At 44.0% G+C, this 27,762-nt stretch overlaps 4 protein-coding genes and 1 long non-coding RNA gene across 11 annotated transcripts; 2 read left to right on the top strand and 3 right to left on the bottom strand.

Annotated features, from left to right (window-relative positions):
- Positions 1-1,226: 1,226 nt before the first annotated feature.
- LOC120831185 (cell division cycle protein 20 homolog B) lies at positions 1,227-10,676 on the top strand. 3 transcript variants are annotated; one of them, XM_040196423.2, is made up of 11 exons: positions 1,235-1,430; positions 5,424-5,649; positions 6,349-6,416; positions 6,609-6,660; positions 7,222-7,338; positions 8,085-8,302; positions 8,433-8,527; positions 8,819-9,047; positions 9,122-9,247; positions 9,351-9,477; positions 9,977-10,676. In XM_040196423.2, exons 1-11 carry the CDS (start codon positions 1,374-1,376, stop codon positions 10,072-10,074), a joined length of 1,413 nt encoding a protein of 470 aa, XP_040052357.2. In that variant the 5' UTR covers positions 1,235-1,373; the 3' UTR covers positions 10,075-10,676. The 3 variants fall into 3 exon arrangements, with proteins under 3 accessions (XP_040052358.2, XP_040052355.2, XP_040052357.2); XM_040196424.2 differs by having other exon boundaries at positions 1,227-1,430; positions 6,609-6,645; positions 9,351-10,676; XM_040196421.2 differs by having other exon boundaries at positions 1,229-1,430; positions 9,351-10,676.
- On the bottom strand, positions 2,776-4,874 carry gpx8 (glutathione peroxidase 8 (putative)). Of its 2 annotated transcripts, none has more exons than XR_013452026.1 (3): positions 4,559-4,874; positions 3,997-4,403; positions 2,776-3,477 (listed from the first exon to the last, which is right to left on the bottom strand). XR_013452026.1 is itself a non-coding variant. In XM_040196425.2 (3 exons), the coding sequence occupies exons 1-3, from the start codon at positions 4,760-4,762 to the stop codon at positions 3,314-3,316; spliced, it is 630 nt and encodes a 209-aa protein (XP_040052359.1). In that variant the 5' UTR covers positions 4,763-4,874; the 3' UTR covers positions 2,776-3,313. The 2 variants fall into 2 exon arrangements, 1 of the variants encoding a protein (XP_040052359.1); XM_040196425.2 differs by having other exon boundaries at positions 4,142-4,403.
- Positions 9,103-18,020, bottom strand: LOC144386323 (uncharacterized). 4 transcript variants are annotated; one of them, XR_013452029.1, is made up of 4 exons: positions 17,886-18,020; positions 11,708-17,048; positions 9,327-9,523; positions 9,103-9,227 (listed from the first exon to the last, which is right to left on the bottom strand). It is a non-coding gene; the product is annotated as an uncharacterized LOC144386323 (long non-coding RNA). The 4 variants fall into 4 exon arrangements; XR_013452030.1 differs by having other exon boundaries at positions 9,327-11,985; positions 13,799-17,048; XR_013452027.1 differs by having other exon boundaries at positions 9,327-17,048.
- LOC120831331 (granzyme A) lies at positions 13,866-16,622 on the top strand. Its single transcript, XM_040196717.2, has 5 exons — positions 13,866-13,986; positions 14,164-14,299; positions 14,862-15,006; positions 15,468-15,740; positions 15,838-16,622. Exons 1-5 carry the CDS (start codon positions 13,926-13,928, stop codon positions 15,985-15,987), a joined length of 765 nt encoding a protein of 254 aa, XP_040052651.2. The 5' UTR covers positions 13,866-13,925; the 3' UTR covers positions 15,988-16,622.
- Positions 18,021-20,490: 2,470 nt separating the features above from the next.
- On the bottom strand, positions 20,491-26,166 carry areg (amphiregulin). The gene is made up of 6 exons (XM_040196810.2): positions 26,006-26,166; positions 24,884-25,048; positions 23,919-24,147; positions 23,616-23,786; positions 22,363-22,473; positions 20,491-20,727 (listed from the first exon to the last, which is right to left on the bottom strand). Exons 1-5 carry the CDS (start codon positions 26,040-26,042, stop codon positions 22,380-22,382), a joined length of 696 nt encoding a protein of 231 aa, XP_040052744.2. The 5' UTR covers positions 26,043-26,166; the 3' UTR covers positions 20,491-20,727; positions 22,363-22,379.
- Between the last annotated feature and the right edge of the window lie 1,596 nt (positions 26,167-27,762).

Raw genomic sequence — 27,762 nt, 5'->3', positions numbered from 1 at the left:
ATTGTTCATTTTACTGAACCAGAACAACTGGCATTGCGGTTTAGACCCTTAACTTCCTGCTGCCAACGTATGAATCCAGCAGGCCGCTTTGTCCATCGCCCAAACCTTCACGGACACCTTTTCTGCAAACAAATCCTAGGCTGCTCGTGACACAATTGACCGGTTAAGGTACCGCCAAACTGCGGGGGGACAATGCGGGAAAGGGAGAGGGGGCGGAGGGCACGGAGACAATGAGTTACTAAGGTGACGAAAGCCAAACCTCCAGGGAGGCTGCAAACCAGACTGAGCCCCGCGGGAAAAGAGTGAGAAAAACCCACAATCATTAGTAGCCTACTGTGCTGCTAGAAAGACCTCTGGGTACATATCACTTACACCTAGTCTGCATTTTATTTGAGACTTTTTCTTTTACAAGTGAGACGTTTGAAGAAAAGCCACAATCGTTTAAGGAATAAACCACTTTTTAAAAAGCAATGAATGGGGAAAGCATGAGATGCCCAGAAACAGTGAAGAAGAATAAGCCACTCAATGGCAGGAGGTCGTGGACAGGAAGTCTCCCTCTGGTAGAATCATAAGGTGAAACACGGATAGACTATAATTTAGGGGACCCTGCTCATTTGAACGCGTTACAGGTGCAGCGTGGCCCTTTGTTGTTACCGATGTGGCCTCTGAGAGCGCGCACCTGTCGCCCTGTCGCGGGCTCGAGGCCGTGTTGAGCGAGCACATATGGACGTGGCAGGTGGCGCGAACGTGCGCCGCTCGTGCCCATTCGGCCCACTTAGCGCCACAGCTCGTCCTCCAGACGAGGTTATCCGCAAACACTCAAAACACTTTATAGCAGTATGTCTTTTGTGTTGGTTTTTAGTTATAGTGTAAGCGCTGTATAAATGTAACACATACTTTACTTAAGTTAAGTAAATAAAAAATATACAATCCTTCAATTGATTTGGTTTGTATAATGTTTTTGTTGTTACAATACAAATATTGTATCTAATGACTCAAATTAAAAACTTTACGCACAATGTCATATTCTATTGCAATTCATTAAAAATATGTATGTATGTTTTTATATAGATGTTTAATTGTTTAAACAGCCTGTCAGTTAAATGATTCAATCATGCACCGGTAACATGTTGCCGCCTCCGCCTTTAAAACATTACCGCGGTGCTCTTGCGCTTTCTTTTTTTCTATTTGTTTCCCTTAGAAACCAGGACGCGGAGAGAATCCGAGTGAAGGACGAGTTAATTAAAAAAAAAAAAGAGACAAAGCACCAATAGCAGAGCAGACAACGAGTCTTCCCGCTCCGCCGTCCGCCCGATGGAGAGTATTTATGGAGCCGAGTGCGTCCGGGCGAGCAGACGACGGGGGAACCGGTCATGACCAAGTCATGGAAGGTGGAGATGAACCTGGCAGAAGGACCAGCAAACGACTGGGTAAGACATTTATCAAGTAATACTGAGAAAAAGATTAAAAGACAAGCTTTATATTCACCACGCTGTTTACTCTCTAAACACATGGCTGACTTCCTTAATGAGGGTTTATTCAAATAAGACCATTTAAATGAGCTCGGTTGAGTAAAAAGTATTTTCAAATTAAAGGTCTTCGATATGACAAAAGTGTTTTATAATGAGCAGAACTTTGATCGTTTTATAAAACCAGGACAATATAAAGAAAATGCAGAAAGATTTTAACCTTTCAAGGAAAGATGGAAAAAGGTGGAAGTCTGCATTTTAGAGTTCGTTGTAGTGGCTGCATCCACCTCCTCCATGTCAGGCCTCTGATGGTGGTGACAGTGCGGCAGTGCTGCTGCTGGCTGTGCGATCTGATTGACAGCTATCAGCTACACTCCTCCCTGCTGCTACTGAACTCACCTCTCCGCCTGTCACTCACCCCAGAAATACAGTCAGGAGAGGAAATAGTAAATGAGGCAAGCATTAAAAAAAGACAGTTTACCCAAAATTCAGATATATTTCAACGTCTTACCTTCGGCGCTGGTAATTGACATTGTTGGGTTATGTTTTCTGGACAGGCGTTGCTGTGGCAACTCATAACAACAGTCTGGGTCGATCCATAGTACGACAGGTAAAAGGAAAAATAGAATAAAATAGCTTGTTTATATTTTGGTGGTTAACCTTTTGGATTGGACATTCGGTCCAACCTTGTCCTCTGTGCGGTGACTGGTTGGGCGGCAGTGTAACGTTAGCTGAGGTTTCTTGTGCCAGCTCACTCTACTCTGCTACCCAAACAGTTACATTTGCCTTTATGTGCATGACTCATTCCTCCGGATGCTCCGACTCGTAGATTTGCATCAGAAAAAGCAGCGTTTTGCACAGGAGCTCAATTCTTTAAGTTCATTTTAGGCCACGGGCAATATTTTCAAATGAGCTGGGGGCAACAAGGAGCTTGAACAAGATGTTCATCAGCTCTCTCTCTGTGGGCGGCTGGTAGGCAGTGTCTTGTTAGCTGGTCAATTCTGCGCCCCAGCTTACCTGCTGCTGCCCTCCAGCTGTCCATCTAACCCTGCAAGCGAGGCGGCTTCCTCACCTACGGCGTTCTTGTGATTGAACGGTCGCTGCCGCTTTGTCCCTTCCCCACATTTCAATAAATTGTAACATCTGTCCACGGATTGGAGAAATCTCAAGATGGCGACAGCAGGATTACCAAAGTCGAGTGTTCATAACGACGGTCCACAAACCCATAGGTGACATCACCATGACTACGTCCTCTTCCCTTTATGCAGTCCATGCATACAAGATGCTAAATAATTGCGTTAGCAACTACAGCAAAAACATTTTATTGCATTAAAACATCAACTAACTAGCTCCAAGCATTTTTCTAGCTTTTAAAACCTGAACAAACGACTCCTTAGCTATATCATGACTTAATTTTATTTTTGGATGGATGAATATTCTGGGCCAAATCAATCAAAGTGGTTTATGCTCCTCCATGAGATATTTTAGTGTAAACACCAGAGAGATGATACAAAGAACACATTAAACTAATCATTTGTAGTGAATAATACACCTCAATGGCTAAACAACCCTTCAGCAGTGGTCATGATGAGGAACGTCCTTTGTGATTGTCATTATTAACCGCAGGAAGGTCTCACAACCCCCCTCCACACACACTACCTATCTCACACACACACTACCACACATACACACACTACCACGCACTTCAAGGGCTTGAAGTGGAATCTTTTCCTCCAGCGTGATCCAACCCACCAGGCCGGCTGTAACACTTCAGAGTTCAGTGGTTTCCTTTAGAAGGAAAGGACACACTCGAACAGGCGCACGTCCGCTGTCTCGTCGGACCATCATAGCTCCACCCGTTTCTTCAGGATGATTTCTCGCACCAAGGCCGTGACCTCTTGGCGAACGCTGTCCACGGGCTCGTCTGTTCGCCAGAAGCGGACCACTCTCCCCTCTGGGTTCACCAGGAACTTCCAGAAGTTCCACTTGGGGGTTTTCTGCACCGAATCTGGGGACATAACACATCGAGAACTCATTAACAGAGCATTTAACAACCTCAAGTTATTTCTGATGGGTTATTGCATGACTGACTGAGTTGCATTTGAACTCATTTTTATCAAGAATAGTGTGAAATAGATCAAATTTATATCCATATACGATGAGCGATGATACGGAAACTATGGGATAAAATCAAAAAAGGGTCTTGTCATCACGGCAATATAACGGATCACTTTCCCACCCTGATAGCGCCATGGTTTACAGCAGATGATCGCAAACTTAAAACTTAAAAAAAAGGGTTCGGTACAAGGAGCAGCTACGCCACTGAGATGAAAATGATGCTGATTTAACAAAGAGAGAAGGTTGATTAATTGAGGCGTTTATATATTCAAGTAGGTTTACGGTTAAAACCCTACACCTACATTTTTTAAACATAGTCCGACTTGTTTGGGGAAAACAGGAGTTAGTAAAATACTGTTTTATGATATAGAATATCGCAAATGTACTACGGAGACTCAGAGAGACTAACATTTGTTGTTGACGGCAGAAGTTCGGTCCAGACAGATGCTCAAGTTCCCTCCTCAAAGAATCCCTGATGTCTTTGGGTTAAATTTTGGGGGCCTTCATCCCCGTGACGGCGCACTGCCCCTCTCTGTTCGGGGTTCGATACCGACCTGTGAGGAACTTGAAGGCCGGGTCAGCCTCCGAGCCCATTATTTTGATCCTGCTGAAGAACGGAAAGGTGACGCCGTAGGTGGACCTGGCGAAGGCCTCGATGTCCCGGCTCGTGCCGGTCTCCGTGTCCCCGAACTGTCCGCACGGGAAGGCCAGCACGTTGAAATGAGAGGGGCCCAGCTGCCGGTGCAGCTCCTGCAGCGACACGTAGTTCGCCTCCGTCTGCTCGCTGCGGCTCGCCACGTTTACAACCAAAGACGCCTGTCAAAAGAAAGGGGGGAGACGCGAGGAGGGGGGGGGGGAGTCAGTGCGCGTCCACCGCCAAACGAAGCGCACCTCGCGCGTCCTAAAAAAAAAACCCCGAAAACAAACAGTTTGCACCCATTTTCTCCGCAAACCGGGGGACGTGGACTCACTTTTCCTCGGTACTTCTCCAGGGACACCGGCCTCCCCTTCGCGTCCCTCACCGCGAACGCGTAGAAGTCCGCGGGTTTCCTCGGATTCAGCTGCGTCTGCAGGAGGAGCAAACAGCCCACGCCGACCGTCATGCTCACCACGACCCGCAGAGTCCGCGCTTTGGGGCTGCTGGACTTAGCGGGGTAGCCCCCTAAGGCCTCCATGTCGGAGGCGAGGGGAGTGAACCGTGGGGGCAGACGGGAGCCTCCTGCAGAAAGTCCCGGGGAGAGACTGGCTGAAGTTAGCGAGGACGCGTCGGCGACACCCGGAAGCTGAGCGCAAGAGCTTCTCCAAAATAAGAGTAGAGTTCAAATGAATGTCGGGACGTCGTGTGTCGGAGGCATGTAACAGGTACACAGTAAAGGCGACTCCTCCAGTTGCGAGGATTTAGTCAGTTTACATCAAAGTCTAAGAGATAATGATTGTTCTTCCTCTTGATGAATTCCCTCTTTAAATAATGTAAACACGAGTTTATTGTCTCGATCTAGTTTCAACTCTTCAACTCATGCAATTAGCTGTGATATGAAAGCAGAATGTATGTAACCTGCTTTAACACACAGTGTTGCTGTAGCTACATAAATCAAACCAATAGGCTTAATGTAGTCGGATGAATTGAAATGGTCAAATACTGCACCTTTAAGATCAGGACCTTTGGACTAATAATTACAATGCTTTTGCTTTGAAAGTCTTAACCGGACGTGTTGCTATTTACCTCGATAACTAGTTGTGCTTTTTAAAATGTGTAGAGTTGTAAAGTTTGTGTCAGTTGTTTTCTGAGGTTATTGAGCCTTTTTGTGTGTTTCTTGCGTTCCCTTTTCTCCTCAGGGACCAATCGAGGCCCATCGCGTCTCGTACAAGCGGTTCAGGAGGCGGATCATCCGGCGGAGCGCCAGCGGGGGTCCCGCTGCCAGCACCCCGCTGGCAGCGGGACCCCCGCCGGCCACTTGGCGGCAGCGTGAGTCCAGCTTTCAGCTCCACACGGTCCGCCAGAGGCTGCAGCTGGATTCTCCGCCGAGAATCCGCGAACCGGCCCGGGACGGCCCGCACCGAGGTACTGTTCGGACCCCTGTGTGACGTCATCAAACAAAAAAGCGATCTCACATATCACCAAATGAGTTGCTATTTTTTATTTTATTTTTAAGTTTTAACAGGTTACAAAGTACACAATCACATCAACATATATGGCGAGTTGCTATTTTTTATAGTATCGCTACACTATATCAATAAATAATAGCTAAAAATGGAAGAAAAAACTTTATTTTTGTGTTCTTCCCCACAATTGAATGTACAAAGACACAGATTGATCTGCTCATTGTTTTCGAACATGATATTTTTACTTTCCCCAGAAGAATTTGGGCATCTAGAACTCAAAACTATTGGTGGGGTTTTAAAATTCGGCTTTTGGAAATGGCATCTAAAACGTTAGGTATTTTTACTGCATAATATCGGAAAATATAAAAATCAGAGGGCAAAACTGGTATAGGAATGCTTGTGTTATGGACGTGTTAGTACATTGTGTTACGCTGAAGTAGAAATATATCATTTTTTGGGGGGGGATAAATCACCCCATGAATCCAAAATGATTTCAGTTTTTTTGTGCAAAGAGAAACATGTGAAAAAGTCGGAAAACAACATGCGTCCAAATGCATTGCAGGTGAAACATCCCAAACAAACGTAATGTCAACACCCAGGTGTCCATTCCTTGTCACTTTGTGATGAAGTGTTTTCTGTGATCATCTCTCCTAATCAGAGACAGCAAACACACCACGCTCCTTTCCTGCCGGGGGACGGCCCGCACCAGAAAATACCCCACAACAGGTACCTCTTATTTATCACATGATCCGAGTAATAACAAAGTTGAAAAGCAGCAATCAGACTGATGCAAAAACAACAGATCTGTTTTTTTTTGTTGCTCATTCTGTTTCAAGGAACTGCACCTTTTGAGACCAAAACAAACTAAAAAAAGCAATGCTAAGATTTATAAGAGGAAATCTTCTTCTCTTTTTGCAGGGATGGGTGTGGAAAGCTGCGTTTCCAGAACATGAAGATGCATATCAGGCCGGTACAGCATATTCCTTTTTTTTTATCACATTCTTGATGATTTTTATTACGGTAACACCCCGAAAATAACGTGTAATTGAGCCGTAGAGCAGAGGTCAACAGGGGGTCTGCGGAGGTACTGCAGGGGGGTCGTGAACTTTTTGGTTGATAAGACAATTTTTTTATATTTCTTTAATTGTTTTTTACTTTATTTTTTTCAACCAATTTTTTTCTCACAAATAAAAGATGGCAGACCAAACTCCGTAGAATAGGGTGTCCCTGCTCCATCTCGCCATCGGTTTGGGGGACCTTGGCCTGAAAAACGTTGAAGACCCCTGCCGTAGAGCGTACTGCACTTTGTCACACCAGGAGAACGCCTGGGCCAAACCATCTGCAGAAAGGGTTCCAAGCAACAGAGAGTGCACGAGGCCCGGGGGCGGTTTTGTTTATGTATCATCACATTCGATCCGGTTCATAAGACACCATCAAAGTATAGGATTTCATTTTAGTTTCAGTGAGTTTCAGTTGTCGCATCTCTATGTGTCGTAACTGGGTTTTGTTTAATATGTGTTTCGCATTACAGGGACTGATGAGAGAAGACGTGCTCTGCAGCCCTTTGCTCTCTTGGACGAAACAAAAACAAGGCAGCAGGGAAAGTCAGTGATGAAGCTGGCGGCACCGTCGCTGCTGAATGACTACTGTAAGAGAGGAAGAAGCAAATCTCTGTATCTCTATATGAAAAGAGACCAAACCAACAGCTGTTAGTCCACCTAACCCGTCTGTGTCACAAATATACAGTTTAACTTTTATATAAGACTACATCTTTTCCCAAAACAGCTGGACAACGTATAGTTTTTAGCCAATGTAATGTAAATTGTAGGTAATGGTGGATTTGTTGGGGCACTACCTTGGCCTATAGATTGTGTTTGCTTTGGGATTTTTTAAATCAAGTAATTTCTCATAGATCAACGAGACAATAAACAATATATATTGTGATTCGGGCTGGCAATAGATTAGAAAAACAACAAATTAATCGCACATTTTGAAATACATTAATTGCGATTGTTTTTGTTATTTTTCACACAGTAGTGGTCCTCTGCTAGCTTAGCCTAGCGGTGCCTAAAGTGGTCCGTTTGCCACTCACTCCTCTTCTGTTTGACACGTGATGGAATGAGTACTATAGTGGAGACGGAAAACAGGATTTAGAGCTTCCAGCTTTAACAATAAACAAAAAATATGAAACATTTAAAAAAAAAAAACTTTTAGCTTCTGGTCAAATTTGTCTGCTGCTTGTGGGGTGTGTGTTAGGGACTGTTATCGTTGTAGTCACATGACCCCTGCTCTTGCCTCTAGATCTCGCTGTCGGATTGGGACAAACATGACGGCACAGTTTGTCCAGACTTGACTCAGGACGCTCTCTGTCGTTTCCATTCCTCTCCTTTCCAGATACTCACCTTCTCGACTGCAGTTGTGAAGGTGTGATCGCGTTAGCGCTGGGCTCTTCGGTTTACCTGTGGAATTCACAAACTGGGGCTCTGGCGGGATCTTTGGACCCGAGTCCACAACCGGGACTGGCGCGCCATCGGGCGCCGTCCATCTCCTGCCTGAGCTGGAGCAGGGACGGCGGCGTCCTCTGCATCGGGACCCGGCAAGGAGAGATACAGGTGGCGTGAAAAGAGCGGGGAGGGTGGGACTGATTCATGTAAACGTGCGGTATGGGGCTGGAGGGGGGTAATGTCAGCAGAATGACTGGTTACTGGTCTCTCTCTCTCTCTCTCTCTCTGACTTTGGTAGCTGTGGGATGTCGAACACAAGCGAAACATGAGGTGTCTGCCGTCACATCTTTCCGTGGTTAGAGGGCTTTCCTGGAACCAGCACTTACTCAGCAGGTTCGTGTTGTCCGAACGCAAAACGAAAGTTGCACAGAAATTCAGCATCATTCTGAACTCTACAAACGCCATCAGAGCAGGAATGATCTCCACATTCAAATGGAAACATAGCTTCTGTTTATATATAAAATAAAGGGCATCACAACCGGTATCAATACCAAACTTATTGTACAACCCATACAGACACAGGCTTGTTTCGTCTAAAACCCCCTTCTTGACATGACATTTTCCAACAAATATGAAGCGTAAAAGTCCTCATGCAGGAATGACTGTTGACCCGCTTGACCACAGCGGCTCTGCTCTCGGAGGCATCCATCACCTGGATCCCCGGGCTCCTGAGCCTTTGGTGGGCGCCGTGGTCCAGGCGGAGGAGGTCTGCGGCCTCCAGTGGTCCCCGGGAGGCGACCGGCTGGCCAGTGGCTCCACAGATGGCCTTCTCTGCATTTGGGGGGGGGACATGGCGGGGATCACATGGTCACGTCAGCCAATCTCCACGATGAGACAGCCCAGCGCTGTTAAGGTCAGTGATGGAGGGGGGGCTCTGAAATGAAAACAAAGCTGTTATATTGTTTTACTTGTCTTTTTTGTGCTCAGGCAATGGGTTGGTGTCCGTGGCAAAGAGGAATGATCGCCACAGGAGGCGGATGGAACGATGGGGACCTGAGAGTCTGGGACACCGATTCGGGGACTTGCGTGACTTCTGCAAACACAAATTCTCAGGTGATTAAGGGGACAGTTCAACAACCCCTTGCTACCAACAAGACCTCCGGATTCCTGTGCGTTCACATATGAGACTGACTGTTCTTTATGACTCGGATTGCAGATCTGTTCTCTGCGCTGGGCCCAGAAGAAGAAGTGCCTGGTCACAGGTCACGGCCTTCCTGATCACCAGGTCAGCTGCTGGTCGTGCCCCGTGCTCCCGGCCCTCGGCCCGGTCCACCAGATGTCAGGTCAGAGAGCGCAATGCGTCTGCAGCTGCGTCACATTCACGACAGCCTTGTGGGAACACATGTATCACACACTGAGTTTTCCAAAGGCAGTGTCAGTGTGACAGTTGCAATCTGCAGCTGCGTCATCCATCACTGAGTGATTCAATAGTCATTTTGTGCTGACTCATTTGTGTCCCATGACACCTCAAAAGTCACTGGGTGTGACTTGTGACAGTTTTTTTTGAGAGACACTTACATGCTAAAAAGATCATTTAAAATATCTTTCTCACTTTGTTTACTTTCATGTTTGTGATTTTGATGTGTGTGTGAAGCAATATGATGCTCTTCCCTTTAATTTGCAATGTCCGAAACCTCTTCTGTTTCTTCGTGACTGTTGAATGTGCATATTGATTCCTCACACGGTTGATCTCTCTTAACCACATTGAGACAACTCCTGTTTTCAAAGAGAAAGAAGGTATTTAAAGTTCATAATAAATCGTGTGGGATTTTTATTTTTCAGGTCATTCTCAACGAGTTCTGCACTTGGCAGTAAACCCTGAGGGCTCTCAGATTTTCTCTGCTGGAGCAGACCAGCAGTTTCACATCTGGGACGTGTAATTACACAACATGGTGGAACATGGTGAATTCTGGAGACCTGTGTAACATGTGTCTGACCTGGGTCTTCATTGTGTGGAAGATTCATAATGTCTATCTCCTGTTCTGAGCTCATCACAATGAAAAGTTAACAAACTCCTATCACTGTATAAGATAGCATCAAAACACTGAAGATTCTGGGGGCTTGATTCTCTGTTTTTCAGGTGCATGTGTTTTTGCACGAGTTCACTTCTCACGGTGAGTGTACGTGTCATAAGATGTCGAGACATGTATACGGCGACACTTCTCGCTTTCAAGTGTGCAGCCACACTGGACTTCAGACATGTCATGCAAAAGTACCTGTGGTGAAGACTTCCTGTGATTAAAAGAAACAAGACCCCAGTTCAATGCAGTGTATTTTGGTTAAAATGTGCAGACGCAGACGTGTCGAAGAGACGCTGCAAAGTGTGAGCGGTCTGTCCCCGCCAACATCTAATTATTGAGCCTCCACCACAAGTTCAACAACACAAAAAGCACTGTTGATTCAATACAGAAGTCAATGATACATTATCCCTCCAGCAGCACTGTACATTGCCTGTTTCAATTAAAACACAATTTTATGCTCCAAATTCATTAGTCCCGGGCCTTTTCTGTTCAGTCTTCCCCATGGAAGTTGAAATCCCTCTTGTCTGAGTGAATGTCTTAGTGTTTGAACTACGTGCCTTTTGTTTCCAGTATATTTAATATGACCATTTGATTGGCAGTAAAGGGCCGTTGCAGTCATTTATGCGACAATTTAACTAATCTAACCCCCCTATAAAAGGCCATTGAAACTGAAGAATTCTTTGCTGCACCCCTGCACATGAGACAGTTATACTAACGTGGTGGACTTAACGTGGCGGTATTATTATATTGCGCTGGCCGTTAGTTTGTTTGTTTGTTTTTCTGGGATATTGGCTGGATGGCCATGATTGGCATTCATGTCTCCCACAGGACAAACCATAACACATAGGTGGTCCTCCGACTTTTCCTATTGCGCTACCATCTGAACATAATCTGTTTGTCCAGTATTTAGGGTTATAAAAACAAGACTGCTCTGCTTTGGTTGGCGTTAGAATGCTGGACTAAGATGGTGAGCCTTAGACCTACTAAACCCTTAAATTAAAATTAGGGCTGTCAACATAAACGCATTAATCTATGCGATTAATGTGGCCGAGATTAATGCCACAAAATATTTGAACGTAGGTTGACGTACGCTTGTTTACTTGAACCGGAAGTTGGCTGCGGAAACAAAACGGCCGCTAGCTGCAGTCAGTTACATCAAGATGGAGAAAAGCTTTTTGCAATTGAAGTAAAATAAAATAGAGGTGCGACACACAGCGGAGAACTGAGCAGAGGAATTACTCCACGTGTGAAACAGAAGGGGGGGTGAGTGGCAAACGGACCACTGAAAGCACTGCTATGCTAAGCTAGCTAGCTAAGCTGCTGGGCTACTTCCATCTCAACATCTAACGTTTCCCTGCGTGTTGCACAGTCTGCAGAGGACCACCATGGGTTTCATATGTATGAGATGGCTCATATTCAATTCAATTCAATTCATTTTATTTTGTATAAATCACAAATTTGCCTCAGAGGGCTTTACAGTCTGTACACATACCACATCCTCTGTCTGTCACCACTGCAGGGGCAACCACCATCAGATAGAACCACCATCACATAGAACCACCATCAGATAGAACCACCATCCACAGAAGCCTGTGGGGAGGGAGAGCACAGATACTTTAGGAGAGGGTAATGTTGGTTTATGAGTACAGTAATATGATTAATATCTAAAATAATAATGATGATGATGATGATGATGGCAGCAGCAGGCGTCAGCAGGGCCACGGCAGGTGTCAGGACCAGGGTCCAGAAGGAACCACGATCTACGGAGACCTGATAGGGGAGAAAGCACAAAAAAACCTGGATTAGTCATGTGCATTAATAAAACGTGAATTATGGTAGAACGAGAGCGTGAGAGAGGAGCTCGGTGTGTCCTAAGAAGTCCCTCGGCAGTCTAAGCCTATAGCAGCTTAACTAAGGGCTGGTCCGGACTAACCTGAGCCAGCCCTAACTATAGGCAACATCAAGGAGGAAAGTTTTACTTTAAAAGAGCTGACAGAATCTGCCCCCAGACTGAAAGTGGAACCTGGCTCCACAAAAGAGGAGCTTGATAACTGAAGGCTCTGGCCCCCAGCCTACTTTTTAAAACCATAGGAACAACAAGTAACCAGCATCTATGGAGCGCAGCGGCCTTGTAGGGCAATAAGGTGTTACAAGCTCTTTAAGATACGACGGTGCCTCACCAGCAAGTGCCTTGTAGGTGAGGAGAAGTACCTTAAAATCTATTCTTGATTTAACAGGGAGCCAGTGCAGAGAAGTTAATGAGTCATATCTGCTCTAACTTTGTTAGTCACCCCCCTGTGATCGTCTGCCGTGTCACTGATTGTCTCCACTTGTGTCAAATCACCTGCACCGTCCCAGTGCATTTAAGCCATGTGTGTCTCTTGAATGTTCTACCCTGAAAGTCGTTCCCGTGTTTTGTAAGTGCCTGGTCCCTGTCGTGTCTGCGTCTTGCCCCCAGGCATTTTGATTTTGATATTTGGTTTAATTTAATTAAGTTACTTTTGTTCAACTCTGCACTTGAGTCCTGCTCCTGGCAACCCCACCCCGCTCCGTGACAGCTTTGTGACAGCTGTGTGACAGCTTTGCTTGTCCAACAATTGGAAAATTGAACACGGCTGATTTACGCTTCGGTGGGTGTGGATTCAAAACGTGACGTAACATGTATAAGCTTTCGAGCGGACATGGGCAAACTACGGCCCGAGGAACCTTTAGTAAAAAAATACTAACTTAAACCTAACCCTAAACTAATTTAAATAGCACTTAAAAAGCACTTATAGCAGGGCTTCACATTAGCACCCGCCACATGCGGGTAGAATTTGGCTGTGGCTGTAAAGCCGTCCCTCTCACGAGCTTTACACACTCTTATGAGCTGATGATTTGGTGACTGTACATATCCATTTTATGCAGTCTTGATTGGGATGTTTACGATGGTCATTTACATTTCAAAGGATTGATAGTTCTTCAAGTAAATTTTAGCAAACCATAGTCAACTTTAATCAATTTATGTAGATAATAAAGAAGTTGAAGTGAGGTTTAGGTGCAGGCGTCGGATGTTTTCATGATGTTTGATCAGTCACGTTCCGTTTTCGTATTGTTCATGTTCGTGAAATTTGTTAAATTGCTTTGCAAAAAAATGCTCTTCTACTTGTTAAAAGCCAAATCCTTTCATGTAAGGATGATTTTTACAAGTCATGTATATTAGCTCACACAAACACTCCATCGGTTCATTGCCCGGCCCCCTCTGTCAAATTTTAGAACCCACTGTGGCCCGCGAGTCAAAAGGTTTGCCGACCCCCTGCTTCAGAGGTTACATTGCACAGAAGGTGCAATGAGATTGGGAGGCTGATATGTTCCACTTCCCTCAGGATTTCCTTTGAATCATGAAATGATGTAATCAACTTGTTAGTACCCTGAGGGGCTTATCGGAAGCCCTCACCCAAAGTGTTCTGTCTGCACCCTGATGATGTGACCTGCTTCAAGCGACACCCCACAGGCTCCCAATAACGAATGAATACCTCGGAAATGACAAACAAACAGTCACCACAAGGCTTCTAAACAGAGATGAGGGGTCCTCATGTTGCACCTGCGGCCATTCTGCTGACTCATGTCTTTCCCCGGTCAGACCACATCCTTTCAGCCACGTATAAAGACAAGTGTGTGATTCGACTTTCAGATCCTTCTGCGTTTCTCAAAGAAAGCGAGAAGAAGAAATGTTCCGCCTGAGGGATTTCGTTGTTTTTATCTCCGGTGTGGTCGTCATCGTCCAGCCAAGTGAGTTACACGTCCTTCATATCGCAGTCGTTTACTTTGTGAAGGCCTCTTCATTCATGTTGACGTGCACGATGCAAAGCAATGATCTATTCAGTATCAGAGTGCAGCTGTTATTGGCTCCTTTAGTTTGTTTTTGTTTTGTGGAATCATTGACGTTCAAGCTGGCTCAATTTTTAGGTCATGCTTCTGAGATCATCGATGGGACAGAAGTGGAGCCCCACTCGCTGCCTTTCATGGCCCTGATGGATCCCCCGCTCTGTGGGGGGATACTGATCCACCCATCATGGGTCCTCACTGCAGCCCACTGCAAAAAGTAAGAACACATCTTTGATTTCTTACTGATGAAATTATGTTGCTGTTTACTTGAACTTATGATAGCTTAAGTTTAAATAGAAAACAAACAAACATTTATAATGTCCGAATATATTCTCCTAAAAATATTCAGTTCTCACTCATCTTTTCAGTTTTCCACACTGACATTTACACATGGATGTATTTGTATCTCGAGGATCAGAGAGTCAGCAAATATGTGTTCAGATGGAAAAACATTTAAAAAACATGAATGAATACATGGAACAAAACCATGCGACAGGTATCAGTCACTTCACAAAACCACTGACAGGATACGCTCTGGAACACTCGGGAAAGCATTTGGGGAAACACTTGTTTAATATGCCCAAAACAATCTAGCGAGAAACACACAGGAGAAATAACAGTTTATGATTTAAATGGTGTTTTTCGGGGGAAGTTCGACTTCATACATTTTGTTATGTATGTATGTACATATCCAAGATATACATGATCAAGTTAATTTGATCATAGACGTATGCTCTCTGAGTATCGTAAACTAGCTAATAAAACCCTGTTTCCTGCAGCATCAAGCAGGTGCTTCTTGGGGTGCACTCCATAAAGGAAAAGCAAAAAGAAAAGGACGACAGGCAGGTCCGCAAGGTTAAGAAAAGTTTTGCTCATCCTTGCTATGATGCAACAGAAAAGGTCAATGATGTCATGCTGCTCCAGGTAAGGAAGGATTAACACTATTTTCACCGTACACGAAGCAAATATGCAACAATCTGTACATGGAAAACAATGACTGAGAAACATACGTTGAGCTACTTATTGAACTAAATATTAGCCTTTTCATTTCTTGCATGAAACCTTTTGAAAGAAACATAGATATTCTGCCTCTGCCAAAACTTTGCCTAGTTTTTACACACAGAAAAGATTTAATGATTTACCATGTTCGATTTATGAGACTGCTTTGTTATTAGTGCTACAACATTTTGTGAGGGCCACAGCGTAAACAGGTCATGAACAGGCAATGTGTCGAAAGCAAGGAACAGGTCACAGAGAAAAGGTATGATCGGTTAAGGTCTAGCAGGCTACAAAGGGGAATGTACAGTGAATTCCAACTCGGCCTGTAGGGAAAAAGGCAAAGTACAGGGAGGTCAGAATCAACATTTAGTTTTTTCAAATTTCAGCTCCAAAAACCGGTGAAGCAAACCAAGACGGTCCAAGTTCTCCTGTTGGGAAAAGTTGCCAAAGACCCGGCGGCCGGCACCAGCTGCCGGGTGGCCGGATGGGGGACAATCAAAAACAAAGGCCCGATGTCGGATGTCCTGAGGGCCGCCAACGTGACCGTGATCGACCGGGAGAAGTGCAACTCCCCAGACTATTACGGCCTAAAACCCGTCATCACCCTCGGCATGATATGTGCCGGCTCGCACGGTAGCAAGAGGTTCGACACCTGTCAGGTGAGTGCGGTTGGAGAATTGTTGCAGGCAGAAACCACTGGTGTGACGGCCATGTATGTGAATAACAAAGGACATGTCTTGTGTGTATTCTGTCCAGGGGGATTCAGGAGGCCCACTTTTGTGCGATGGAGCTCTAGTCGGTGTCACGTCTTTTGGAAAGGAGTGTGGCATCCTCAAAAAACCCGGAGTGTACTCTTACCTGTCAGAAAAAATGCTTGAGTGGATCAAAAAGACCACGAAAAAGTAACTGTTAATAACTGTACTTCTGCATTTCTTAGTTTATATTTCAAATCCACCTAACTGTCCTACTTTTGCCTATATCCGAAAGAGATTCACATTATTTTTTCTAAAGCTGTTATGTAAAAAAAAAACGAGGAATCCATCAGGTCATAGACATTGTCCATCATGCCTCTCATTAGTTAAAACATGCATTAGTTAAAACATGCTGACGTCTTGTCATTTCGTGCAAGCATAAATCACTCAAACATTTAGGCTAAATGTGGCTTTTCTGCGTTACAAATACATAATATCATAAAACTGACAGACTGTTCACTGAACATCGTCTTTTACACCTAAACAATTTCAGTGATCAAAGGTAAAACGATTATCACACACCAAAGAGTTTAACAGCAAAACACAAAAGTGGCATTATGCAACCTTTTAACCCGAGAGATTCACCACTTCCTGCATCAGAAGCCTAAATTGACTCTTTGGGTTTTGGACAAAGTCTTAGCTCTGAATGTCTCACCGTAATGGTGATATAAAAAAGCTTGTGTTTGTCTGTCGTCCTGCAATGTACAAGATGTTCAAACGCTTGATACATGGGAAAATGACAATGTTGTTCACGCTTTCTGCTCAATAAATCACCAAAAACCAAAGAAACCCTTGCAGATCGCGCGCTTACTCAGAACCGACCACAAGACAAAAATTCTCACGGTGTCTCTGAAGACCCTCATACAGGAAACATGCAAAGTGTTGCATCAGTGGCGAGACCTTGACAGCAAGCTCACATGAAACGTGTCCACATCCAGTAAAAGAACATGTTTCCCCATGTAACCAAAGTGGACACAGTGTTATTTTTGTGAAGGATTATTCACCAGCTTCTTTGTCCGTCTTTGTTCTCTTTTACTCCCGTGAGGTTGAAAGAGCCCGTTTGTCTCTCTGCAATATTTGCTCTCCACTTTAAAGTCTTGTGGGGTTTGTCACAGACGCCGGCTCGGCCTTTTAATGAACGTACACCCTCCATGACGCAGCATGTGGCGCTGCTGGTACGTTTTCACGCTGCATCACTAGGTGGAGCTCCTCCATCTAGTGAGTAAAGTCATTTAAAGTAAGCAGATTTCACTGAGTGCTACGTCACTTCACAGAACTAAAGATAAGTCTATCTAAGATAGATAGACAAACAGATAAAAAAAAAATGTTCTGCATTGAATTTAGATCCCCATTGAGGGACATAAGCAGGAGGAGTTATCAGGACGATTTACACAACGTAATCACAAATAAAAGTCATACTGTAGCTTTTTAGATCATCAACAGATCAAAACCAACCTTTTTAATCCATTTACTGTAAAATAAACAGCTAAATGCTATGTGACTTGATGTTTGTATCATAAATAAAAGAAAAAGCGCTTGTACTGGTCATATATGTGGCACAGTCATGCTTATTATTCCCAGGGACTCAACATTAAATAGCGAGCAGAAGTACAAAATCAACCAACTTGCTCTGTGAGGTTGTACTTATGCAAAGTGGTCTTTTAAATAGCACTCGGCTCAAACTACTGTATAAAGATATAGTTTGGCTGATAATGGAGCTCACATTAAGGAGAATATGACAATGTTTATTCCAAATTTCACTGCAATCCATCAGTGATTAATCTCCCTCAAAAACACAAAGTCAGGGATCCGCCAAATCAGTAGGATTCAACCTCTGGAGAACACGGATATCAGACGAATCACAGCTATCCATCAAATATTCGTTGAGATATTTGAGTCATGACCCAAAAGTTGGTCCGACAAACTCTTTCACCCATGCAGCAATGCAGCGAGCATTACTAAGACGTGCAGGAAAACCAGGGTCCTTTTGCTGAAATAAGTGTGGCTAAAAATGTACAATTTATTACAAAAAGAAAAGACAAAAGTACTTACCTTTGCGCTCCCTTGTAACGGTAAAAAAGAAAATGTTGCCACACCCAGGACATTCCTGCATGTCCTTTATTTGAGTTCTCAGTGAATTACTGACCAAGCATCTGCCCTTTTGTTTACTCCGTTTCCATGGTCACGCACAAAAGCTCAGGGGCCCACCTCAGTACCGGCGAAACTACCGAAGCTCACCACACCCATATCCGAGTATTTTTTTCAAATGCATGACTGCACGATTGTTTTTAAATAGCCATTTCTGCAATGGAGATCCCTGTCTCATGCACGCACACCTGAGTGAATGTTTATTCAGTGAGAAAGTGTGTCCAAACTGTTGACTGGTACCGTGCACGTGTATTCTGGATTTTACATTCTTATCAAATTGAAATGTTGTTTGAGGCATAGACAATGCAGCCAAAAGCGGCAACCTTGGGAGCTACAAACACAAGTTAGGCATGATAAGGGTGTGCTCGCTCTGAGCGAGTTGTAGTTATGGTATTACATCATACTTCTGAGAATAAAGACTGTTGAAGGAGCCCAGTTCTTATGTGTATTTCCTTCAGGAAGGACTTAGGGAATATGTAGGTCAAATCACAAGAGATAAACTGACGGACAGGAAACAGCAGACGAACCGACACGGAGACGAGGGACACACATGGGCTGGATTCGAATTGTCGAATTTGCTCGGGAAGCTTCCCGACTGAGTGAAATGAGCCAGAAGTAGAGCAAGTGGCCCAATGATGAGAGCTGTTTCAACCCTCTAAATGCCAAGGAAAGGAACGCTTCCTTACTCAGCTTTATGAAAGGAAAGGACATCACTCCGTCCAACAATTCCTTGCAGACTGACGTCAGTAACACGCCTCTCCCGTCGCATCGTGACTACGTAGCCGAGTGAAAGTGGAATTCCATAAACACTGCGATGGTCTTTTCTTAACTTCTCATGAATTCTTCTAACAATCTTTTCTTGACCCCGTGACGTTTTCCACAGAGGTCAAGGAATGGTGGTTAGGAATAGACGTTTGGAGCTGATTTTTTGTTCGGCTCTCCGCCCTACACACCTGACAGCAGTAACTTAGTATATTAGTTATATTAATATATGAATTAGTATATATAGCACATCCAGTATATACACAGAGAATAGCATCCATTTCCCAAAACCCTTTATGGCTCTTAGAAAGAAACAAAAGGGATTCTCACAATGCCTGTAGCACCTCTAAAGTCTGAAAGCTGCTGATCTGTAGGTGTCATTCTAGCAGATATGATGATGATATCAGGCTGATGAAAATCCAGCAGTTCCCAATCATACCAAACTTTGAGAATAAAATGCTGAATAAAAAATGTATCCATACTTAAATTTGATATAATGATGGTTTGCATCATTATATAAAATTTAAGTATGGATACATTTTTTATTCTATGAATCTATGAATAATTTCTCCCCAAATACACATTATCCATCATTCTAATCCTTAATGTGGGAAAAATAATCAACTGTAATTTATTGACACTGGGACACAGCTATCTTTGTATTTGAATATTTCTGCGCTAATCACTCCCATAAAACTCTTCAGTAAAATAAAATAGATCTCTGTGACGCTGACCCCATAGCTTCAAACTGCAGCCATCAGCAATGTTTGGCTAACGACACATCTGCCACTGGTGGTACTTAAATGTATTACAAAAAACAGCTTGTAGAAAAATTTGCGTACGTAAAAAGATAAATGCAACAAAGATTTTTGGGGGATTTACACCGAACCATCTAGTTAGGAAGCAATGCAGGAGCGGGTAACAGCGCTGGTTGGCGCCCTGCTTTGTCACACAGTCAACACTCAACTTAAGCTCAATGAAGAATATATCATCGTCGCTGACGTTGGTCTGTGATGGCAGTAACATTCTTTTTAATTTAATATGTCTTTCTGGCGGTCGATAAATGGATCGAAAAAATGTATAGAGACAATAAATGTTACACTTATTGTAATTAGGAAAGACATATGCAGTCACATGGTTTTGTGGGATAAATGGTGGACAGGAAGGCGTAAGACGCCGACGGAAACCAGCGGAGTCCGAGGGGTCAGCAGTGTCTGTCTGCACGGTGCCTCGGGTTCGACCGAGCACCTTAATCGACGGAACAGGCAACATCGGGCCGATAACATCTTATGTGACTTCTTCTGGTGACATCAGTTGAAAGATGCAGATATGGTTCTTTGGGCCAGTTTGTTATGCTACTGTTAAGCTGTTAGGTAACTAATGGAAGTCATTGGCAAATTACATGTTAAACTTACACTACGGAGAAGGAGACTAAATTGGCGGAACAGTTTGTAACCAAGAGAAATGGCAAAAAAACATCAGATTCCACCGTCTTCAATGATCATTTGGGAAGCCACTGGTAACCAGTGAAGGGAGCAGATGAGCGGAGTTGGTCTTAATAAGTCTTTATTTGCGTTCTGATGATTCTCTGAATTCCTCCCTGATGTCAGAGTGAGCTTCCGTCAGGGGTATTCCCATCTGTGTTTAGTTAAAAGGCCGAGGTGTTTGCGTTAGGGGGTGGCAGGGGTAAGGAACACGTCCACAGAAGGGCATGTAAACAGACACAACAATAAATAACTCTTTCACGTAACACCAAGGCACTTTAATGGTGATCAAATTCCATCCGCTCTGACCTATAACAACAGCAATGATATAAATAAAACCAAAAAACACAGTGTAGCAATAGTCAAATATCCAAACGTACTCAATAAATAATAACACAAAATAAATTACATTCTAACAAGTTATGTTTTTTGCACAGCATCTAATGAAGCATTCACGCCACTTTCTCAGATCCTCAGACGTCTTTGAGTGGTGCAGCCAGCTGGGGAAAGATGGAGGACAATCAAAGGTCAATACGAGTGTGACAGCAACCACGAGCGGATTACGAAAAAGCACCACTATTTTTTGTAAGCCATCGAGAAAGCTTCTTACAAATTAACAATAGAAATAGGTTTGCATTTGTTTCCGTCTAACTCGCTCGTTCTACTTTGAACGTCTTCCCTCGCCATGGTTTGGTTATTACCATTTTTGCTTTATACACTTGGCGTAACCTAAATAAGTAACCAAATAAGTAAGTAATAACAATCAAGCCAAACTGTTTATCATCAGTCCAATTTTCTGACAAATTTCTTTTTGTCATTATCCCGATTGACTTTGTTGTAGCAATGTTGTCCTTTGTTCATATTTACCAAATTAATAAAATAGGTATAAGGAATTTATGATCATGAAGTTGGTGTGTTTGTATGTGAGAATATAACGCCCAATTGTACTGTTGTGAGGTCAAATTAATTTACAGTTGTTGCAATTCTTCATTGTTTGTGTGAGGCAGACTTGTTTATTTGAGGCATACGTTACATCGGTGAGGGTTAGGATAAGAATATCTAGGTAAGCCAATGAGAGGCAGAGTAGGGCGGGTCATGTCGTGGCCATAATAGGAGAAAAACATCATGACTGGGAAGCTCTGATGACATCACTCTGAATAATAATTAGCCATGTGCCATGCGTGTGTGTCTTTTGAGCAATGGGCCTTTTCTTCAGCAGGATTGTCGGACTTAAAGGATTTTGCTCCAGTGAGACATTTTCAGACGGGGATTCAGACTAATGGGCCTTTCAGGACAGCGGCGTGGCTCCTCTCAGGGAAACGCAGGGTTGAGGGAACGTCGGCACGCGTGTGGTTTCTCTTTACGACGGGACAGGCCGGGACGTCCCAAGAGCTAATCCCGGCTAATTCCTCCGGTGGGGATCCCTGTTTGCGGGACGCGAGCTGCGGTGGTGAATGACAACAACAGGGATCTTCTGTCACTCTCTGAGCCCAGTCTTTCCTGTTTGGCTTAAGGCTCTCGTGAGCAGAGAGGCCTTACGCCGCCCTCTGAGGACTTAAGTGAGACTTACAATAAATAAGAAATAAATCACTAAACTTTACACCACCGGAAACAGAGGAGCGCCTGATTGCATGACCTTCATGCAGCGTCACCACGTGACAGCGGAAAAGGCGTTAACACCACATTATCTCCATTCATTGGTTTTCATTTGAAATTTTTATTATTTCACTCCAGTTTTACAGTATAATTTGATTAACAATTTATTGATTAATAATTATTTAGATGTGGTGGATTTCAAAACAATTCCTTTTTGATTATATTTGATAACTGTATTTAACTAGCTAGTTAGGCGAACATTACATGGTTGGAATCTGACTGAAATCAAAGATTGGAATGTTTAGAGCTGAGTAGTTTTTGAGAATGATTCTCTGTAAGAATGGTTACATTCATACAACAAAGCTGTCAAGGACATTTGACATGTGCTGGACTACACTGGATACGACTACGACTAACTGAGCTGTTAATGTAAGTTTAGGGATATTGATTTATTTATGAATGGCATGTTGCCAGAATTGATTTGTTGTAATATTAATTATTAGTCAGAAGACTAAAGTGAAAACCTTGGTGAAACCTACCTCGTAACTTGACGTCCTCACACCACAACGTCCCCTGTGGGCTTCTTTAGCTTCTCCTGCTCCGTCCCTGTTCCTAAGTAGGATGCCAGGAAGTTTTTATGTGACCTGTAACTACAAAAGATATTCAATATGAGCAAAAAAAAGCCAATTATCGTTCATGCGAGTATTAAAACGATCAGAGTTGAAAGGCTTTTGGTCGTCATTCGATACTCAGATGTTTATGTCAGAAGTTATATTGGAGATTTCACATTCAGAGAATTACGTTTTACTTTCTCTCAGCCTCCCCACTCAAGTACCTGCTAAGTCCTTCTTGTGGCCCAGTGGACTTTGACTTCATTCCACACTCAATAAATGACATTTACGACAATAAATGTAATTTGATAACATATTGATAAGGAACTGTGGCTTGCAGTGAGCGACAAGGAGCTCAATTATACTAAACAAGGCCTGGCAGATGAATGAGTAACACATCCTTCCACCTTACTGTGTAGGAGGAAAATGAAAAGCCTGCAATAAAAAAGTAAAAATGAGACGTGTAGAAGTCTTTGAGTCCAGTTTGAGAAGGCGGTGAGCAATATCTGCACAGTGCAGGCGTGTCAGGGCGTGTTGTTCTTATATGTGTCAATGTGCTGAGTGGGCAGGATGGGTGGTTCACATTACGTGGAGATTTGTGGGCTGCATGCATTTTTGCTTAAGCTTCAGTAATCTGAAAAAAATATTTAAAATGCCTGAGGAGAATAAGAGGATTCGTCCCAAGCCACTGTTTTATTGTCAGAAGTGTTGCCACTTTTCAAAGCGAGGAACACCAGATTATATTGTAATCTGGTTTATATGTCACATTTTGAAATGAAATGTTATACACAGTGATTGCAAACTGAGCCTTGGGTTCATGATGCTTTACAAAAAGGGCTCAGACAGTATAATGATGTTGCTGAATGCAACTTCTGGTTAGGACACCTGTAGTATATCCCCTTTTCCTACATGAATGGACATTGAGGGTATGATTTAGGGAGTAAAGCAATTATTTTTACATTATTACATCATGATTGTTTAAAATATTCCTCAATTTTACTTTTCCGTGTCTGGGGCTTGATGGGTTTTTCCTCTGTGTCTCCCGCTTCTTCTTATTTGATCAAATTCATAGTCAATGCTATTACAATGCTAATCACCTTTAAGCTAAGCACGGTTCAGACTATGTGTAACGTGGTTGTCTACGGGTGTGCACAATGGCTTGGAGCCACCTGGATACTCACTGAGCACAAGTCATGAGCAGGATGGCGGTGCAGCTGATGATCGACAGGACCACGGCGATGATCACTAAGACCGTCTGCACCTGCTCGGTGTTGTTGATCGGGCCCGACTTGGTCTTGATGGTCTCGAGGGACTGGATCCCACAGCGCGCCCCGTCGTAACCCTTCATACATCTGCAGAGTGGAGGGTCGGCGTGAAGAGATTTGACGTAAGACGTAGAACCGAAATGATTGAAGGAGGTTTAAACTCCTTTTGCCTCCGTTTTAGGGGGTTGAAGCGACGCGGCGACCGGACGGCGTACTCACATGCACACGGGCTCCTGCAGGCCCTCGATGTACTTGCAGTAACCGTGAATGCAGAAGCTGAGGTGGGTGGAGGTGCAGGGATCCTGGGTGGTGCTGAGAGTCGACGTGTGCCCGCTGGTGTAGAACGAGTGCACGGGGCCGAGAGGTGTCGTGCTTTTGCTCTTTTGCTTGTTCCTCTTCTTGCCTCTGCCTTTCCTTTTCTTCTTCTCATCCTTGCTGGGATGAGACTCTGTGGCAGGAGAAGCGTCAGGTGAAACCGCAGCTGTGGTTTATGACATCGATTCAGTCTAAACTTAAGGGGACTTTTCTGACTGAGGCTCCTCATACATCCCTGTGACTACTTAAAGAAGCGTCTGTTTTTTGCATAGTATGGAGTAGGCGAGGCCCTGTCGACCACCATGGGACTTTATTTGGAAGTCAACTAGGTTACGGACATTAAAAATCCTGTTTGAATTGTGCTGTAAATTACTGATATGTTTTAATTAAATACAGTCAAATATCTTTGTCAAACTTGAAGTGTAAGAATCGGATAAATGTCGTATTAAGACAATACATCATAACTAAAGGATGCGTAAACGGCGTTATGACTTTCCCTCTTGCTAAAGCTACGATGTGTGTGAGTTACATACGGGATGTCCTCACATGAGCAATCCGACTAACTTTCACAGAGATGCCGTTCTGGACAAACTTGTCCTGATTTTATCCTCTTTTATTACAGGGATTTTAAAAACTTATCTAACTTCTCTTTCATATTAAAAACTTTGTAAATTCAATCGGCCAATTCAAACAGGATATATTTCACTCTCATAATAGGCTGCACAAAATATTGTACATAATTTAGTCTGAAATAAGTGGAGACTCTCTAGAAACACAATATCAGTTTTGTCATATCGATCGAAAAATAGTTATCAACAATATGAGCTTCACCCCAGATTAAATAAGCAAATAGGTGTTGATGGTCCTACCAAGAAGGCTGAACTCTCCTGAAACCTCCTCGTCTACCTCCGGCTCGTCATCGTCGCCCAGCAGATTCTGGAGGCTCTCCCCGGAGGCCGGAGCCCCGGTCACTCGGGTCACTTCACCGGAGAACGTGGCCTCAGATCCCTGAGCACCAACCGCACCGCAGACGACTGAAAAGCCAACAGGACACAAAGACAAAGACAACACGTCAAACCTACTTTGAGACATGAGCGGGATGGGCGGCGAGGAGCAATCAGGGCCAAAGTTTACATCATGTGAGGCAGTTTATTGTGGGTTTATATGTCTATGAACAGTTTTGGGGAGGACGAAAAGAGGATTATAATATATAGGAGGACATCAATAAAACAAGTGAACTCATCACCCTGTGGTGACTGGGACCATCAAGTTGCTTATTTACTTCCAGTTGGCCTTCCAATCGTGGAGGTTCACATCTGACTGAATTCCTCTTTAAACATGGGGAGCTCAGAGTTAGACACTCTACTCGCACTGAAACCAGTTCTCAGGTCGTTACACTGGCTTCCCGTCACACAAACAGCTGACTTCAAAACCCTGCTGTGGGTTTATAAAGCACTGAATGGTTTAGGGCCAAAGTACATTTCTGATCTGCTGATACCACATGAACCGCCACGAACCCTCAGGTCATCTGGGACGGGTCTACTTTCTGTTCCCAGAGTCAGAACCAAACATGGAGAAGCAGCGTCCAGTTTTTCAGCTCCACAAATCTGGAACAAAGTCCCAGAACGTCCCTCCGCTCCTTTAAATCCAGATTAAAGACTTTTCTGTTTGCTGCTGCCTGTAATTGAACCATTTCTGCATTTCAGATCCAGATCAGGAACTGTGCTGTACCTGAATGCATCGTTCCCACCATGCCAGAACCACAAGGAAAAAGACTACACCGAAGGTCCAAGGAACTATTTGAAATATTTAGACTTTTGGCATTTGCTTCTGACTCAAATGAAAAAGAAACACCTGGCGATCTCTCTCCTGTCCTCGTATTTCTTCCTCCCCCCTTCCTGCTCTTGGTCCGGCTCCTCACACACCGCTTCACATTCATCCGTGGGTTCACACTCTCTGCGCACACAATACAAGGACGAGTCCAGACTTACCGGAGCACAGGAGACAGGTGATGGCAAGAGAGATCATATCCCAGGAAGAGTGTTGTGTGTACGGCAGTGCTGCGCTGATCTGTGCGTGCGAGTGTGAGTGTGTTGGAGAGTGTGTGTGTGCAGCTGACAGAGATGGTGCTTTGCTCTCTTTACCTCCTGGGTGCAGCCTTTATAAAGCCTGCCTCTCCAAGGAGAAAGAAGGGTGTGTATGTGTGTGTGTGTGTGTGTGTGTGTGTGTGTGTGTGTGTGTGTGTGTGTGTGTGTGTGTGTGTGTGTGTGTGGTTCTAATGATTAAATTCCAAAGTAACACATTTTGAACCTCACGTTGTTACACATGACAAGGCTTCAAGGCTTACGAGACCCCAAACAGTCTGATTTATTTTAACATTGCCATTAAAAGCCACACTGCTTCTTTAATGGTTTATTGCTTCCGCTCGTCTCCCTCTATGGTCACGAATTAATCCATAATCATGTGAGTCATCAGTGACACACAAACATACACCCAACCACACACACACACACACACACACACACACCCACCCACCCACCCCCCCCCCCACACACACACACACACACACTCTCACACACACACACACACACACACGCACGCACACACCCACCCACACATACACACACACACACACACACACACTCTCACACACACACACACACACACACACTCTCACACACACACACACACACGCACGCACACACCCACCCACACACACACAAACACACACGCACGCACACACCCACCCACCCACCCACCCACACACACACACACATTTAGTGTGTTTTATTTTCAGTGTTTTTTAGAAAGTATTTAAAAAATGAGTTAATAATGATAAACTCACACAAATTAGGAGTCACGGCTGCAATTGTCAATGTACAAAGATGGTCAATTGAAAACAATCAACAAAGGATCATAAAATTGGTGATCAGGTCAGAAAATTCTAGAAATGGTTTTCACGATGTGTTAAGAAAAATAACGTTTTATTTATTTGACTGTAATATACAGCATATTGTAATTATATATCATTATATATTGTGTATTCACTAGTCACTATCATGTCAGCATGTCTGCTCTTTGTTTCTGAACAGGGCTTCTTTAAGTGTCTCATGTGAGGAGAGGAGACCCCGGGGCTCGGATGGGGACGCGGCCCACATGGGGGTGCTGGGTCGTGTTCTTGTGAACACTGAAGTTGTCTCATCCTTGGTGCTGCAGGGGAATCCCCACAAAAAGCTGCGTGGAATGCAAAGAACTTCTGTATCTCGCTACTCATCTCAACAACGTCCCGAAGCTCTCGGACACGTCTTTTGTTTACAGCGGCTGTGGAATAGAATTGTTTGGATTGTGTGCAATGTCGTTGGGGATGTGCGACATGAACGTGTGGAAAGTCTGACGGATGCCTGGAGAGAAGCGCCTCATCACAGCCGCCAAACACAAGGCCGCACTCATATACTCAACTGCACACATGGCATGAAATGGCCTCAAAACTACATCAAGCTCAGTAGCTGGCAGGATTAAAACAACATTGAGCCCCTTGTATTTTATCTCAGCCCTTCCCTATATTGGCCCTTTTATGGTTGATCACCTTGATTGGTGTCATCTGATGATGGCTTTCACAGTCTCTGTTGCGTTCCTGATAATGACCTAAAAGAACTGAATGAACTTGTGAATTCATGAACATTATGAAACATTTTTGTCAGTAGATCCCCATAAATGCTGCACATTGTCCCTTTAAATACAAAGTACA

This window comes from Gasterosteus aculeatus, chromosome 13, assembly GCF_964276395.1.
Source record: "Gasterosteus aculeatus chromosome 13, fGasAcu3.hap1.1, whole genome shotgun sequence".
Classification (NCBI taxonomy): Eukaryota; Metazoa; Chordata; class Actinopteri; order Perciformes; family Gasterosteidae; genus Gasterosteus; species Gasterosteus aculeatus.
The sequence above is the reverse complement of the archived record's forward strand: the minus strand, read 5'-3'. Positions and strand labels throughout refer to the sequence as shown.

Excerpts from the sequence above, each read along its gene's own strand:
- LOC120831185 (XM_040196421.2), top strand. The coding sequence starts at position 1,374 with ATGACCAAGTCATGGAAGGTGGAGATGAACCTGGCAGAAGGACCAGCA. Across the intron at positions 7,339-8,084 it reads GTCGCTGCTGAATGACTACT|ATACTCACCTTCTCGACTGC; the intron begins GTAAGAGAGGAA and ends TCTCCTTTCCAG. Across the intron at positions 8,303-8,432 it reads CCCGGCAAGGAGAGATACAG|CTGTGGGATGTCGAACACAA; the intron begins GTGGCGTGAAAA and ends TGACTTTGGTAG.
- gpx8 (XM_040196425.2), bottom strand. The coding sequence starts at position 4,762 with ATGGAGGCCTTAGGGGGCTACCCCGCTAAGTCCAGCAGCCCCAAAGCG. Across the intron at positions 4,404-4,558 it reads TGGAGAAGTACCGAGGAAAA|GCGTCTTTGGTTGTAAACGT; the intron begins GTGAGTCCACGT and ends TTCTTTTGACAG. Across the intron at positions 3,478-4,141 it reads GGCCTTCAAGTTCCTCACAG|ATTCGGTGCAGAAAACCCCC; the intron begins GTCGGTATCGAA and ends TTATGTCCCCAG.
- LOC120831331 (XM_040196717.2), top strand. The coding sequence starts at position 13,926 with ATGTTCCGCCTGAGGGATTTCGTTGTTTTTATCTCCGGTGTGGTCGTC. Across the intron at positions 13,987-14,163 it reads GGTCGTCATCGTCCAGCCAA|GTCATGCTTCTGAGATCATC; the intron begins GTGAGTTACACG and ends CTCAATTTTTAG. Across the intron at positions 15,741-15,837 it reads AGAGGTTCGACACCTGTCAG|GGGGATTCAGGAGGCCCACT; the intron begins GTGAGTGCGGTT and ends TATTCTGTCCAG.
- areg (XM_040196810.2), bottom strand. The coding sequence starts at position 26,042 with ATGATCTCTCTTGCCATCACCTGTCTCCTGTGCTCCG. Across the intron at positions 24,148-24,883 it reads AGGAGAGTTCAGCCTTCTTG|AGTCTCATCCCAGCAAGGAT; the intron begins GTAGGACCATCA and ends CTCCTGCCACAG. Across the intron at positions 22,474-23,615 it reads CTGCTCATGACTTGTGCTCA|TTACAGGTCACATAAAAACT; the intron begins GTGAGTATCCAG and ends TATCTTTTGTAG.